General features: G+C 35.5%; 1 protein-coding gene across 1 annotated transcript in view; it reads left to right on the forward strand.

The window, feature by feature from the left end:
- The first annotated feature begins 515 nt into the window (after window positions 1–515).
- Window positions 516–16115, forward strand: part of REDIC1 (regulator of DNA class I crossover intermediates 1) — a 60760-nt gene continuing 45160 nt past the window's right edge. Inside the window, exons 1-6 of the mRNA XM_066254830.1 lie at window positions 516–621; window positions 3663–3795; window positions 4180–4228; window positions 6865–6980; window positions 13559–14085; window positions 15604–15673. Of these exons, the coding sequence (XP_066110927.1) occupies window positions 516–621; window positions 3663–3795; window positions 4180–4228; window positions 6865–6980; window positions 13559–14085; window positions 15604–15673 (1001 nt within the window). The remainder of the gene's footprint in view (window positions 622–3662; window positions 3796–4179; window positions 4229–6864; window positions 6981–13558; window positions 14086–15603; window positions 15674–16115) is intronic.

Consider the following 16115-nt stretch of genomic DNA (forward strand, 5'->3'; position numbering starts at 1 on the left):
AACTTGCAACCTTGGCAAGTGGGGACGATGCTCTGCTCAGCTGAGCTACCTGACCAGGGCTACAGTGACTTTGAATGGTCCTGAGCCTGCATATCTGTAAGGTTTTTTTTTTTATATCTGTAGGATACCTTCCTTGTAAGAAAAGTTTTTAGCATATTAGATTTATTCTATGAGATTTAAAAAAAACTTTCTATATTCATAAAATTTTTAATCTTTTGATACCTGGGGATGACTTTATAAAGTTCTCTTTTATAGGCATTACATTTAACAGAAGAAAGATTATAACTGGTTATGAAAATTAAAGTCTTTGGGCAAATTACAAGCCATCATGACTGAATTATATGTAAACATAAACCGGGGGGGCACAAAAATATAAAAATATCAGCTAAATTATTTAATAGCATTATTGCCATTTGTCCTTTTATCATTCTGCCTGAAACCTTATGTTGCTGCAATAACCTTTTAATTTGTAATTATTTTAGGAATATTTTGAAAAGAAAAGGTTAAAATCAAAAATGAAATTACTGGGAATTTCATCCCCTGTCAGAAATTCTGCTGTCAGTTTAGACCTCCTTAACCTGTATGTGGTAAATCAGATCTCTTGCCAAAAGAAAACACCTGGTAAGTCTTGTAGTGTTTTGTTTTGACTCTGATGTGATTATAGCATTTAGTTTTCAAATAAGTTTGTAATTTTAGTGCTTAAAGGATGCAGAAAGTACACTAATTTTGAAACTTGGTTGTCCTCTAAATTGGAAGCCTTGTTAATTTTTGATTAAAATCTTAGGTTGCTTAATCCATTTTTATTTTTAGGTTGTGTGTTATGTAAAATTAATCTTAGGAGGTATGGTTATTATTATACTGTTATTTCAGCTCTTATTCTAAGCAGCTGGTTACCAAATTTTAGCTAAACTGCTGGCTGGTTGGCTCAGTGGTAGAGCATTGGCCAGGTGTGTGGAAGTCCCGGGTTTGATTCCTGGTCAGGGCACACAGTAGAAGTGACCATCTTCTTCTCCACCCCTCCCCCTCCCATTTCTCTTTGCCCCTCTCTCTCTCCCCTTCCCTCCTACAGTCATGGCTCAAACGGTTTGAGCATTTTGGCCCTGGATGCTAAGAATGACTCTATGGCCTCACCTCAGGTGCTGCAATAGCTCAGTGATGGAGCAACGCACTAGATGGGTAGAACATCGCCCTGTAGCTGGCTTGCTGGGTGGGTCCCAGTTGGCGTGCATGCGGGAGTCTGTCTCTCTGCCTCCCCACCTCTCACTTACAAAAGAAAAAAAGTTTAGCTAAAGGGCAGACAATAAATTTCTTTACTATCTAATGCTATTCAAAGAATTTGTTTGAAAAGAAGAGCTGAAAAGATATTAATATTTACCTCAGTGATTAGTTTCCTATCTCATAACTCAAATGATTTCTTATACATTCCTGGGATGTTAACTATATTAGTCTCATACTTTAAAATAAAGTTTATTTTGGTCTCTACTTTGATTCTTCAAGTAAATAAAAATTTAAACGCAGTATTATTTTCTCTCAAGGGAACATGTATTGATACTTAATTTTTGTAAGTTCTAAAAATGAGATCTGAACAAATAAGACCTTTCACAAAGGAGAAATAGAAATTGATCATAGTATTGTTAGTGTCTTGTCTTTTCCTTTCTCTGCCATTTTTGTTTCTCCTTCTACAGATGACAGTTTACATTTAGTTATACTTTAAGTTATACATTTAGTTATACTTTAAGTTATACATTTAGTTATACTTAAATATGTACATTATTTATAGACTTTAGGAATAAAATATTTTATAAATATGTTTGATACATTTTTCCCCTCCTCTCATATAATACAGTGTTGTCAACTATAGTTACCACATTTTACATTGGATTCTCAGACCCTATTCAGGTTGTAGATGAAAGTTTCTATTCTTTTTCCAACTCTCCCTATTTCCCCCCACTCCCCAGTCCCCAGCCCATGACAACCACTTTTTTTTTTTTGCATTTGACTTTTAATTTTTTAATAATTTTTAGATTTCACAGATCAGTGATATCATGTAGTATTTGTCTTCCTCTGTCTGACTTATTTCATTTAGTATAATGTCTTCAGGGTCCATCCATGTTAGAAGGATTTCTTTCTTTTTCATGGTTGAAAAAATTCCATTATGTATATATACAACACATTTTTTATTCATTCATCCCTCAGTGGACATTGAGCTTGCTTCCATATCTTGATTATCGTGAATAATGTTGCAATAAATCTGGTACTGCAGATAGTTTTTCGATATCTTTTTATTTCCTTTGGTTATATACCCACAAGTGGGATTGCCAAGTCATATGGTAGTTCTACTTTTAATTTTGTCTTTGTTTTGAGAGAGAGGGAGAGAAGAAAGAAGGTAGAGAGAGGGGTAGAAGCATCAACTTGTAGTTGGTTTCACTTTAGTTGTGCGTTGATTGCTTCTCATATGTGCCTTGACCATGGCCGAGCCAGTGTCCCCTTGTTCAAGCCACAGCAACTTTGAGCTTTTCATGCCAGTGACCTTTGGACTCTAGCTGGTGAGCTTTGGGATCGTGTGGATGATTCCCCTGCTCAAGCCAGTGACTCTGTGCTCAGAGCCAGTGACCCTGGGGCTTGGAAACAGTGACCCCAGTGTTCTGGGTCGATGCTTTATCCACTGCACCATAACTGGTCAGGTGACCCAGAGGATCTTTATGTCCAAGACAGAGGGACACTAAGGGGAATCTAGGTAAACAGGTCTTGCTGTTTTTCCCAGGTTACTACACTTAGCTCATACCCTTTAGGTCCTATAATTTTTCCCATGATTTTCTACTCTTCATTAGATGTAGCATGAAAATACTCAGGTTAATTATTTCTTTGGGTCTTTATTTGTTATAAAGTTTTTCATATAAGAATTTATATTGAATAAGTTTCTCTTGTTAATCTGTCTTTTGTTACAGTGACCCCAGCTGAGATTTTAGAAGAGTAGAGGAAAGAAATATTTTTCCTCCCCTACAAAGATAAAACTTTATTAGTCAGGACTCGTGACTGCAAATGACAGAAAATTTAAAAACACATATTCACTTAATGTTAATGGACTGAATGTTTTACTCCTTCCCAATTCATATGTTGACATCTTAAACCCCAATGTTAAGGTATTAGGAAGTGGGGTCCTTAGGAGGTGATTAAGTTATGAAGGTGTGTGTACAAAAAGCATTTCTCAGAACAAGAGAATAGTTAAAAGTACTGAAAAGACAAAATAGTGATATGTTTTATAAGGAGAGACAAGGCTTCTGCTTCTGTGAAGTTTGAAAACCTAGTGAGGGAAAGAAAGAGAGGAAACCAAGTGCAGTAACTCCGACGAGTGCCGCAGCGGAGAACATGTGTGCCCTGGCAGTACAGAGCAGAGCGTCTTACCTGGTGGGGCCAGGGAGGTCTGGAGGAAAAGAAGTAGAACTGAATCAGTAGAGCCTTTTTAATGAGAAATATGCAGATGAAGAAAAATGATTTGAGTGATCTGTGATAGTACTGTAATAACTTTTTTTAGCATATATAGAATATAGATGGTTTTAGTAAATTTCTAAGATGTACATTTATTTTAATAACATGGTATATCAAACAGTGCTTTTATAAGATCTTATTCTTACTTTTATATTATAATTATTTTGTTATAGAAACTGTGAGGAAACCAGTCCATGTGAATATGAAGAGAGACATAAAAATGCCTCTAAGAAAACATAATTTAGAACTTCCGATGTCGCCTCCTCGTGTACCATCTAAGCTCTGCATTGATGACATAGAAAACAAGTAGGTTTTAGCTAGGTCATATATTATTAGATATTTAAATGGATAATTATTAACACTGTTTTATTCATTAGGAACTGTACAAAGAGCTTATTCTATTACTGCCAATTATTTTTTTCATTGTATTATTAAACTATTAAGACCTTTGTCAAGTGACCTAATGTTCATACTAAGTGTTTTGTGTACATGGATAGACTTTTCTTATTATAAAATGTTTCTCTAGTAATAGTATAATTTTTATAAAACTCAGTATGTTCCTGGAATTATTTAATTAGAATTTCATATGTTTTTGTATATTTGTATAGAATAGTATGAATTTTAAAACATATGTAAAAAGTCAGTTTTATTTCCATTTCTCTTTTTAATCTAAAATTTTTTTTTCATTAGTATACACTATCAAAGACTGGGCAACAAGGAAGAACCAGGCCCAGTTCGGGTGAGAATTAAAAAAAAAATTTTATAAGTTATTTTAACAATTGTGGCATGCCACCAAATACTATAATTATTTTGAGTATCAAGAAAAATTAGTTATCCTTTAAAACATTTTTACAGTTTTTAAAATCATTTTCTTAAAATTTTTTATGTAAGGACCTTGTACCATAATGTTTCAGCTGATTTGTTCTGAGAAACCCTTTGGAATTCTGGTAATGTACACTTGGCTTATATGTAAATAACATTTGATTCTGCCTGTTATTGATGAATTACAAAGGAAATTCATTTGGGAAATAAATACTTTGGGTTAATGTGATCATTGTCAAATTATCTCTTCAGTTATAGTGACCAGATTGATTTATATCGAATTGTGATTTTTAAAATTCACATTGATCTCAAGATTTTTTTGATGTATTGCGTATGGTTGTTTTTTAGCAAATAATATTGTAATCAACTAGAAAGTGCATAGATTGTGATTAACGCCTGAAATTTTAAGGTCCAATACCATGTTATTATTCTTTCTTTTCTTTGAATTGTCAAAGTTAAACTACATCAAAAAGATAATGGCAAATACTAAAATCTTTTGGAAATCTTTTTTATTTTTTTTCATTTTTCTGAAGCTGGAAACAGGGAGAGACAGTCAGACAGACTCCCGCATGCGCCGACCGGGATCCACCCGGCACATCCACCATGGGGCGACGCTCTGCCCACCAGGGGGCGATGCTCTGCCCATCCTGGGCGTCGCCATGTTGCGACCAGAGCCACTCTCACGCCTGGGGCAGAGGCCAAGGAGCCATCCCCAGCGCCCGGGCCATCTTTGCTCCAATGGACCCTTGGCTTCGGGAGGGGAAGAGAGAGACAGAGAGGAAGGTGTGGCAGAGGGGTGGAGAAGCAAATGGGCGCTTCTCCTGTGTGCCCTGGCCAGGAATCGAACCCGGGTCCTCCGCACGCTAGGCCGACGCTCTACTGCTGAGCCAACCGGCCAGGGCTGGAAATCTTTTTACCTAAATTTGTGGGTTAATGAAATACAGATTTTCTGTCATTAGATGACATGCAGGAATGGCGCTTTAGGGTGAATGGGACCAAGAGTGAAACAGAGAGGTGGAAAGGAACTCTTAAAAACATGCTTAGTTGATAACTTCTCTTGTCTTAATAAGTCCTGTCAATTACTGATGACTTGCCTTTCCTTGGGACTTTTTCTGCAACCTATGCATGACCTTTTCTATTTTGACTTTCATCTTCTCAGTTTATATATTTTGGCAATTCACATGATTGTATCTTCTTTCCTATAGTCATCACAAGTCATGGACTCATATAGAATTTTTGAACCTCAGTTCAACAGAATAGAAAACTGCAGTTTCACTCCACCATCTTTTTCAGCAGAGTTATCTTCTGACAGACATCATATAAAACAAAATTTCATCACCAGAATAGCATCTAGTCCTCAGAAAGCTGCATATGAAAAACAGCAGAATGATCAGGTATATTTGGGTTACTAGTTCATAGTATTTTATATCCTTATATTTTCATGGTATTATTTTTTCTTCTTTTATAAATTAAAAATATTAGTTGTGAGTTGCTATACATATAGCCAAATTAGGAGATAATTAAGTATAATTCTCTTAGGAGAAAAGTTTAAATTTCTTCACTGTAGAAGATTATGAGTCTAAAAATTGGAATAGTCTATAAAAATATTTGAAATCTTCATCCTTTTATAAATTTGTTGATAGTAGTGAAATTGAAAATAATTCAATGTATTGTATAACAGAGGCCATGGATCCATCCTTAGCACCAGGGTCAACTTTCTCCAATTGAGCCATGGCTGCAGAAGGGGAAGAGAGAGAAGGAGAGTAAGAGAGAGAGAGAGAAGGGGGAGCGGTGGAGAAGCAGATGGTCACTTCTCCTGTGTGCCCTGACCAAGAATCGAACCAGGGACATCCATACACTGGGCCAGTGCTCTACCACTGAGCCAACCAGCCAGGGCCTTTTCTTTTCTCTTTCTGTTTCTGCCATTGATTGTCTTTGGAACTCTCATTTCTTTGTTTCATTGCTCATAAATAAAACATACTACAGATAAAATTATTATTGCTGGATAAATTAATGTTGGGCCAGTAAAATATCTTACATTCGTATGGTTCCTTCCACATTAACAAATGGATTATTTCATCTGCTTTTCACAGCAGCCTTCACATACTTGCCCATTGTCAATGATATTGATGTTTAGAAAGATTAAAGTAGCAGTTTATAAAATTACTCAATAAATGGAAGAACTGAGATAAAGTATAGCTGGTTCCTTGGGAAAAACTATTATATTCTTTTAAGGAAATTTAACTTTTGTATCCTCAAGATCCAGTTATCCTGGATCATTTTTTTAATGTTTTTTTTTTTAAACCTCTGAGAAAATGGTTAGCTCACCATAGTATCAACTATGTTAGTTTAACAATTATTATGTACTGATACCACTTTCCTTGTTAAAACAACATTTATTTTGTTTTCAATAAAAACACTGTTACTTTATTTTAGACTAAAAGTACATTGTTTAATATAGATGTTTATTTAAGTGGCATTTTATAGTAAATAATTTAAATTGTGTATATGAACATTTACCATTTTAGCACATTCTTCTTTTCTTTCTTTCAGCTTAGTAATATTAATTATTCTAATTCCTTGGTTTCCAAATTAAATGAAAGTCATGATGCTCTCAGTCCATCATATAAAACAGCAGAATTTAGAACATTACTTGGAAGATTAAACAGGTAAGCAAAAATATGGAAGGAAATAACTTGTAGCATTATTTCTTTGAGTTATTAATTTGATTTTAATGGGCACAAATATCTTTAGTTAAAAATGCAGACAAACCTAGGTAATACTATAGAAAAAATCCACTACAAGTAAAATATAGTATTTAAATAAAATAATGTAAAGTAATTATTTTCTAATGGACACACCAACCTTTTATTTATTTAAAAATATTTTGAGCCAAAGTATTTTGCATCTGTTTTATAATTTCCATGAATTACTAGTTTGTTACTCTGCATCATAAACATACTGATTTCTTTTTTACTTATGGCAGTTGATCAGTGCCCCACTTTTATTCTCTTGATGTCTATGTATAAACCTTGGTTTGTTGTTTAAATCTATTAAACTTGCTAAACCAGTTTGAGTCATTCTTTGTAACTGTAGAGAAAAACCTTGACTCTGTAACCCTATCCCAGTCTTCCTCATTTTAGTTAATGGTACCACTATTCACTCAGTTGCTTAAACCAAAGTGTCCTTGATTCTTTCTTTTCTCTTTCTACTCCCAGTATTCATTTCACCAATAAAGTATTGCCAATCCTGTATTCTAACAAACTTTAAAATTATTTACTCATGTTTTTTACTTATACAGTTCCATCTCAGTTTAAGTTACCATTGCCTCTTGCCAAAAGAATTGTAACAGCTACATACAGTTCTTTTTGATTCTTCTTTGTCCTCAGATTCGTTTTTTCTTTTTTAATTTATTGATTGATTTCAGCAAAGAAAAAGGAGAGAGAAAGGCAGAGACATCTATCTATTTCTGTATGTGTCCTGATCGTGGATTGAACCAGCAACTTCTGTGCTTTGGGACAAAACTCTAACCAGCTGAACTATCTGATCAGGGCCCTGAGATCCATTTATTTATTTAGTTTTTACAGCTCTAATTGATGTACAACAAACTGAACTTATCTAAAATATCCACTTTGATAAATTTTGACATAAGGCAAATAAAATGAATATAGTATTCATCAGCCCCAGTAATTTCTTTGAGCATCTTTGTAATCCCTTCCTCTGGCCACATCATTCTTACCCTTATTTCAAGAGGTTTTGTTTGTTTTTCTTAAGCAATATTTTCTTTCTTCCTTCCTCTTTCCTTCCTCCCTTCTTTTCTTCTTTCCTCTTCCCTCCCTCCCTCCCTCTCTCCCTCCCTTCCCCCCTCCCTCCCTCCCTCCCTCCCTCCCCTTCCTTTCCCCTTCCTTCCTTCCTTCCTTCCTTCCTTCCTTCCTTCCTTTTTCCTTCCCTATCTTTTCCTCTTTCCTTTCTTTTCTTTTTTCTTTCCTTTCCTTTTCTTTTCAGTCTTTCTTTCTTTCTTTCTTTCTTTCTTTCTTTCTTTCTTTCTTTCTTTCTTTTTTTACTAGATATAGGTTAGTAAAGTATCTTGAAAGAGTTTTGGTAGTTTGTGTCATACAATGAATGTATCCTATTTTCTCTGTTGTAGAATTTAATGACTTAAAGTTATTCATAAAATCTCCTTATTATGCACTTAAAATCTTTAACATCTGTAGTATTGTCTTTTCTCTCATTACTGATATGGTAAGTTGCATTTTTTCCTTTTTTCCTAGTCATTATGATTAGACTTACCAATTTTATTTATCTTCTCATTGAATCATCTCTTAGATTCACATTTCTTTTGTGTGGGTGCTCACTGAGTTATTTTTATTGCAACATTTTTGGTGCCCCCAATGCTGTATGGTTGCTTTTATGCATATTTAGCTCATATGCTAAATAAAGCATTAAATTTGAAATTTATGTTGGCAGTCGGGGTCCTCTTTGAGGTAGGTCTGGCTTTTACCTCAACCTCCCTGCTCTCATTCAGATTCACTGCTCACTTTCTCAGCATGATCATGGTGGCTTCTCTGTAATACGAGGATTTTTCTTTCTTTATTGAAGTAGCTCCTAGGCTGGCATTCTGTGGTGGTGTTGCACCTGTAGATTGTTGTTGGCTAAAGATTTTGATTTTTCCATTTTTTATTTCATTAAATTCTGACTTATACCTTTATTTCCTGTTGTCTGTTTACTTTGGATTTAATTTACTCTTGTTTTTTTCTTGTGACCTAACGTGATCTATCCTAGAAAATGTTCTATGTGCACTTGAAAAAATATATTTCTGTTGCTTTTGGGTGAAATGTCCTAAAAATATCGATTAAGTCAACCTTGTCCGGTGATTTTCAACCTTTTTCATGTCATGGCACACACAAACTAATTACTAACATTCTGTGGCACACTAAAAATATAGTTTTTGCCGATCTGACAAAAAATAGGTATAATTTTGATTCATTCACATTAGAAAGCTATTGTTGTGTTGACTGTTGCCATTTTTTAATTTGACAATCTAAAGGAAAAGAGGTTAGTGCCCCTGTCTCAATGGTCAGGTTCCATGTTCTAAAATTTCTTGCAGCACACTGGTTAAAAATTGCTGATCTAGTTTAATGTGTCGTTTAAGATGATTACTTTCCTTGTTGATTTTCTGTCTGGATGATCTATCCATTGATGTCAGTGGGTGGAAAAAGTTCCCCACTTTATTACTGTATTGTTGATTTCTTCTGTTATGTCCATCGCTATTTGCTTCATATTTAGGTACTTCCACCTCTGGGGCACAGATTTTTATAAGAGTTATATCCTTTTATTGGATTGATTCCTTTATCATTATGAAATGCCTATCTTGTGTCTTTTTATAAGCTTTATTTTTAGTCTATTTTATCTAATATAAGTATTGCTACCCTAAGTTTTTAAAATTCCATTTACATGAAATATTTTTTTCTATCTCTTTACTTTCAGCCTGTCTTTCAATCTGAAGTTGGTCTCTTCTAGGCAGCATATGTACAGGTCTTTTTTTAAGCCATTCAACCACCCTATGTCTTTTGTTTGGAGCATTTAGTTCATTTAGAATTGAAGTAATTATTAACAGGTATGCAGTTATTGCCATTTTATTAATTGTTTTCTGTTTTTTCTTAAGTGAGAAACGGGGAGGCAAAGAGGCTCCTGCATGCTCCCAGACCAGGGTTCACCTGGCAAGCCCAATATGGGGCAATGCTCTGCCCATCTGGGGCCACTGCTAGGCAACTGAGCTATTTTAGTACCTGAGGCAAGGCCATGGAGCCACCCTCAGTGCTGGGGGCCAACTTGATCCAACTGAGCCATGGCTGCAGGAGGAGGAGAGAGACATATAAAGAGAGGAGGGAGAAGGGTGGAGAAGCAAATTGTCACTTCTCCTGTATGCTGACCAGGAGTTGAACCTAGGATGTCCATATGTCAGGCTGACGTTCTACCACTGAGCCAGTCGGCCAGGGTCTTGTTGTTCCTTTCTTACTCTTTTTATCTCTTCTCTTGTGTGTTGATTACTTTCTATAGTGTTTTGCTTGAATTCTTCTATTTATATCTTACATATTTTTGCTTTATGGTTACAATGTGATTCATATATACCAAAATAAGCTTACAGCAGTCTATTTTAAGTTGATTGTTTAAGTTCGATCACATTCTAAATCAACTACAATTTTTACTTACCCTTTGTTGTTTTTTTACTTGTTATGTGTATTCCTTTATTGTTGCAATTGCATGATTTTTGTCTTCCTACTTTCGTCTTTTAGCGTTTATACTGGCTTTATAGTTGGTTGATTCACTGGTTTTACTAAGTGTTTGCCTTTGTAAGTGAGATTTTCTTTCCTATATTTTTTATTCATGTTTTTTATCTTTTCTACTTATAGAAGTACCTTTAAGAGTTCCTCTGATACTGGTTCAGTGGTGATAAACTCCTCTACCTTTTTCTTATCTGCAGAACCCTTTATATATCCTTTCATTTTACATGATAGCCATGCTGGGTAGAGTAATGTGGTTGTAGCCTATTGCCTTTCAACACTGAATGTTTTGTGCCATATTTTTTTCTGACCTGCAAAGTTTCTATTATAAAGTCATTTGATAGTCTTATGGGAGATCTCTTGTACATCATTAACTTCTTTTATTTTGCTACTTTCAGGATTTTATCTTTGTAACCTTTGAATTTTAGTTGTGATATGTCTTTGTGTAGACCTCTTTGGTTCATGTAGCTGGGGACTCTGCTTTTCTTGGGCTTGTTTGTCTATTTCCCTCACCATGTTAGGGATATTATTTTTTTAATAGTCATTATTTTTTTAATAGTTTTCAGTCTTTTTATTTTTATTATTTTTTAAGTGAGAGGAGGGATAGTAGTGAGACAGACTCTCTTGCATGTATCCTGGCTGGGATCCACCTTGCAACCCCCATCTAGGGCTGATGTTTGAATCAACTGAGATATTTTTAGTGTGTGAAGCTGACACTCAGACCAATTGAGCCATCACCAGCACCTGGGGCTGACACTGGAATGAATTGAGCTACTGGCTGTAAGAGGGGAAGAGAAGCAAATAGTCACTTGGCCTGTGTGCCTTGATGGGGCATTGAACCTGGGACTCCATATGCTGGGCTGATGCTCTATCTTCTGAAACAGCCAGCCAGATTGGTTTTTCAGTCTTTTTCTCTCCCTCTTTCTTCTCCTCTGGTATCTTATTATGTGAATATTGTTATGCTTGATGTTGTGCCTGTGGTCTGTTAAAATGTCCTCACTTTTTCCTCCTGTGTTTTTGATGTCTCAATTGGGTTTTTTTCTACTACCTTGTCTTCCAAATTACTGATTTAATCCTCTGCACCATATGATCTACTCTTGATATCCATGTAATGTATTCTTAATTACGTTACTGTATTCTTCATTTCTGACTGGTTCTTTTTTATGGTTTCTATCTTTTTGTGTAAGTTCTCATTGAGTTCGCCTATTCTTCCCCTAAGTTGATTGAGCATCTTTATAACCAGGTTTTTGTTTTTTTTTAACTCTGTATCTGGTAGATTAGTAGCCTTTATTTTATTCAGTTCTTTTTCTGGAGTTTAGTCCTGTACTTTCATTTGGAACCTATTTCATTATCTCCCTATTAGGGCTGACTCCCTGTGTTTGTTTGTATGTACTAGGTAGATCTGTTGTGTCTCCTGGTCTTGACAGAGAGGCCTTACATGTTTTGTGGGGCCCAGTGGTGTAGTCTCCCTGCACCTGAACTTGGTGTTCCAGGGGTGTCCCTGGAAGGGTTGTATGCCCTCCTGTTGTATTTGGGCCTCAATTGCTGTTGGTAGTCAGTGAATGGGGTTTATCCTCAAGCTGTGAGGATTGGCCGCAACTATAGGAGATAAGCTGTTATGTGGGGACTGAGTCCATGGAGTGGGAGTTGCTTTAGCAGGGCTATGGTACCAGCCAAGTTTCTCTTTTGAGTGTGTCATCTGTGGAGCTGGTTGGGTGGTGCTCTGAAACCCACCACTGGGCGTGTTACATCTAGAGTCTCCTGAGAAGCTCTCAAGTGCAGGCCAAGGTCAGCTACCACTTGTGCCAGGCTTAGGGCCGCCTGGTAGGAGTTACAAGATGATCTGTAGTTGCTTGCTGCTTATGCAGGGTTTGGAGGCAACTAGGAAGTCCGTGTTGTACAGAGGGCTGGCTGTGCTAATGCCAGGCTTAGATGAAACTGTTTCAGGCCAAGACTGGCTGCTGCTTAGGTTTGGGATCATGTGATGGGAGTTAGTAATAGAAATGTTTCTGGTGTTAATGATGGATATTATTGCTAACCATCAGTTAAGCCTTTGCTATAACAGAATAGTATTATTCTGCCAAAAAACATATTCCAAAACAATAAAGGATGATCTGTGAATATTCACGAGCAAAACATCTTTCTCTTTATAAATAACTTAAAAAGTAAAATAGGAAATCAATCAGTTTTAGCAGTCTATATTTCTTTTATAAAATTCTTTTGTATCTCCAATCTCTGGAACAACCTAACCCCAAATAAAATTATATATAGTCAGTGGCAACAAAATCCAGAATATCTTGATTACTAATTTTCTGTGATGGCTCTGAATCTTTTATACAAGTTGGATATAACCTAGAGTTATGATTTCAGCATTTGAAGGGAATTTACTTACTTAACTCTCTCATTACTTATTGCATTTTATTTTATTACCTATATAAGCATTTATATTTATATTGTTCTTCCTTGGGGACATCAGAATTGTTTTGATATTCTTGTTAGGTTGAGAAATAGCTATTATAATTTTCTCGTATTTGATTTAATATTTTAACATTGGAGATAATTTTTCTCAACACAGTTTTAAACATAATTTTTTCTGGTTAAATGGAGCATCAGTGACATACAGTGGTTGTGTAGGTTATTTGCTAGATGTTATTACAGAAGACATACTACAGGTTGGTCATGTTTTGTTTTGTTAATATAACAGTAAGTTGAACCACATACTAATTTTTCACATTGAGATACTAAACTAAGTGTAAATTATTTTTATGCTCACTAAAGCATTACAAGAAAGCATTAGACACATTTCTACCCAGAGTAATATTATGTATTTAAATATGAAAAATAAAAACATAGTCTAGACAAATATTAGTAGCTGCTCAATATGGTTTCTAAGAATTGAAAAGTTTCTAAATGAAAATGCTCTTATGTTTTTCTTGCTAAATATGTTTTTATTTACCCCAAAGTCCAGGAAATATTAATTTCCTCACTGGAAGACCTGCTGTATTTATGAGTGAAGATTTTGCAAGCATGGATAAGGGAAGGCATTCAGACTTCATTACTGAAAAACAATCAGTACAACATATTTGGGGAGAAAATAGAAAAAAAGTTTCAAATTTTCTTGAAGATATGAACCAGCCACCCCCCAGCCTTCTACCAGGGAATTTTGATTCTTTTTTAAATGCAAATGTGATCAATTTATTAAGCATAGATCAAGAGAGGATAAAGAAATCATTTGATAAATGTGGTTATGAGAGTGTGGGAGATATTTATGCAGTCACCAGTTCTGTTATAAACTATTCCTCTGATAGATGTATTAGAAGTATTTTTACAGATCCAGAGTTAAATTTCAGTAGTTCTAACTTTAATAAAACAAGTTATCCAGAAAAGTGTCAGCCAAACAACAACTACCAGAGAGAATACAATAAAGAAGGAAATAATCCTAGTACATTTTTTGAGAAGGACTGTTACCCAGCTAGCTCTGAAGAAAAAGGTTGGTGTTATATGTAGAAAACATAATAGTCCATTTCAGTTATAGTGTATGTATCAGGTCTACCAGAAAGTTCTGTCCGTTTCTATCACAACAAGTTTCGACACGTAAGCACATGTTTATTTGGCGCATGTGTGCCTCTCTATTTTTATCACTTAATGTATACGTACTGACGTAACAAATTAACTAAAACAAAGTTGATTCACGTTAGTCTTATGTGTGAAGCGATAGTGTACCCATGGCTACTGATAAAGTTCATTTACGCCACTGTAATTTTTACGAATTTCAGCAAGGAAGAAATGCTATAGAAGCATGTAGAAATTTATTGAAAGTGTTTGGTGAGGGTACAGTTTCTGATAGGACATGCAGAAGATGGTTCAAAAAATTCGAAACAGGTGATTTCAACCTTTCTGATAAGCCACGTTCTGGGCGACCATCTTTGATCAATGACGATGTTGCTAAGACCATGTTGGAGCAAGATCCTTTTCTGATAACAGGAGATCACAGAAAGGCTTAATTCAGCTCAGCAAACCATTTTGGACCATATTCGGAAGATAGGATTGCTGTGGAAATTATTCAAGATGGGTGCCACATGAATTAAGTCAGAAGAATTTGGATGATCGAGTCATCATATGCACATCTCTGCTTGCTCGGAACAAAATTGAGCCCTTCTTGAACCGGATGGTAACTGGGGATGAAAAGTGGATTACCTACGAAAACATCGTAAGGAAAAGAGCATATTGTGAACCTGGAAAACCTAGCCCTTCCACCTCTAAACCAAATTTGACTCTAAATAAGAGAATGTGTATATGGTGGGACATTCGAGGACCAATACATTATGAGCTTTTAAAACCAAATGAAAAGCTCAGTTCGGAGAAGTATTGTCAGCAACTGGATAATTTAAAGACAGCAGTCCAATAAAAGAGGCCGGCGATGTCAATAGGAAGAACATCATACTGTACCATGATAATGCCAGGCCACATGCTGCTTTGGGGACTCATCAAAAAATTGCAGAACTAGGCTGGGAAATTCTGTCGCATCCACCATATTCCCCGGACTTAGCACCCTCCAACTATCACTTGTTTCTGTCCTTACAAAATTTTTTGAAGGGCAAAAAATTCAAAAATGAAGAAGATATCAAACAAGCACTGGTTCAATTTTTTGTATCAAAAAATAAAACATTTTTCAAAAATGGGATATACAAATTGCCCTCACTCTGGCAAGAAATCATTAATAATAATGGCAATTATATTATTTAATAAAGTTTATTGACGGTAAGAAAAATTTGTATTTTGTTTTAATTCCAAAAACGGACAGAACTTTCCGGTAGACCGTATATGTATGTGTGTGTGATTGTGTGTATTTGGAGGAATATGAAATTAAAAGTAGAATGGCATTCTATTATATGACATTGTGGACCAGGTATTTTTCTATATATGTGTCATACTCATAAGCTTCAAATTAAAAAAACAAATAGTTTTTGCTAAAGTTTTGGTTCATTGCACCCTTTTATTTTTAAAGGAAAATTTGAAAGGGACTGCCTAGAGAAGACATCACAGATAGAAATCCAGAAATATCCAGTGAGCAATATGTAAGTTTTTAGGTAAATCTGGGGAATGCAAATTAGAATCTAGTATAATGGATTTTGAAGGGATGAATGAATGCTAACTGAAGTAGGCATATTGCTGTCTGAGGCTGGGCAGGCTACTCTCAAAGAAGCCTTACCAATTTTCAGAATCTTGGTTCTATCACCCTATTTCTACTAGAAATGGTGTTCTTTTGTGGAGTTACAGGGAAGATATTCTACAGGACTCAAATATGGCAGGAGGAGGGCATTCATGGTAAGATTTGTTTGGGATTGAAACAGAAGGCTGCCCATAGGTTCCCAATATCTCATCTGAATCCATCCTATCATAAAAAAAGAGAAAAGTCCAGTGTAGTCTTCATCAGGCCCAGGGGAAAGACCAGTGTCCAGGAATTTCATACTATGGTTCAGTCCATATCAAACCTTAGTCCAGATCAGGTGCTGAATT

Source organism: Saccopteryx bilineata, chromosome 2 (assembly GCF_036850765.1).
Source record: "Saccopteryx bilineata isolate mSacBil1 chromosome 2, mSacBil1_pri_phased_curated, whole genome shotgun sequence".
NCBI classification, from domain to species: domain Eukaryota; kingdom Metazoa; phylum Chordata; class Mammalia; order Chiroptera; family Emballonuridae; genus Saccopteryx; species Saccopteryx bilineata.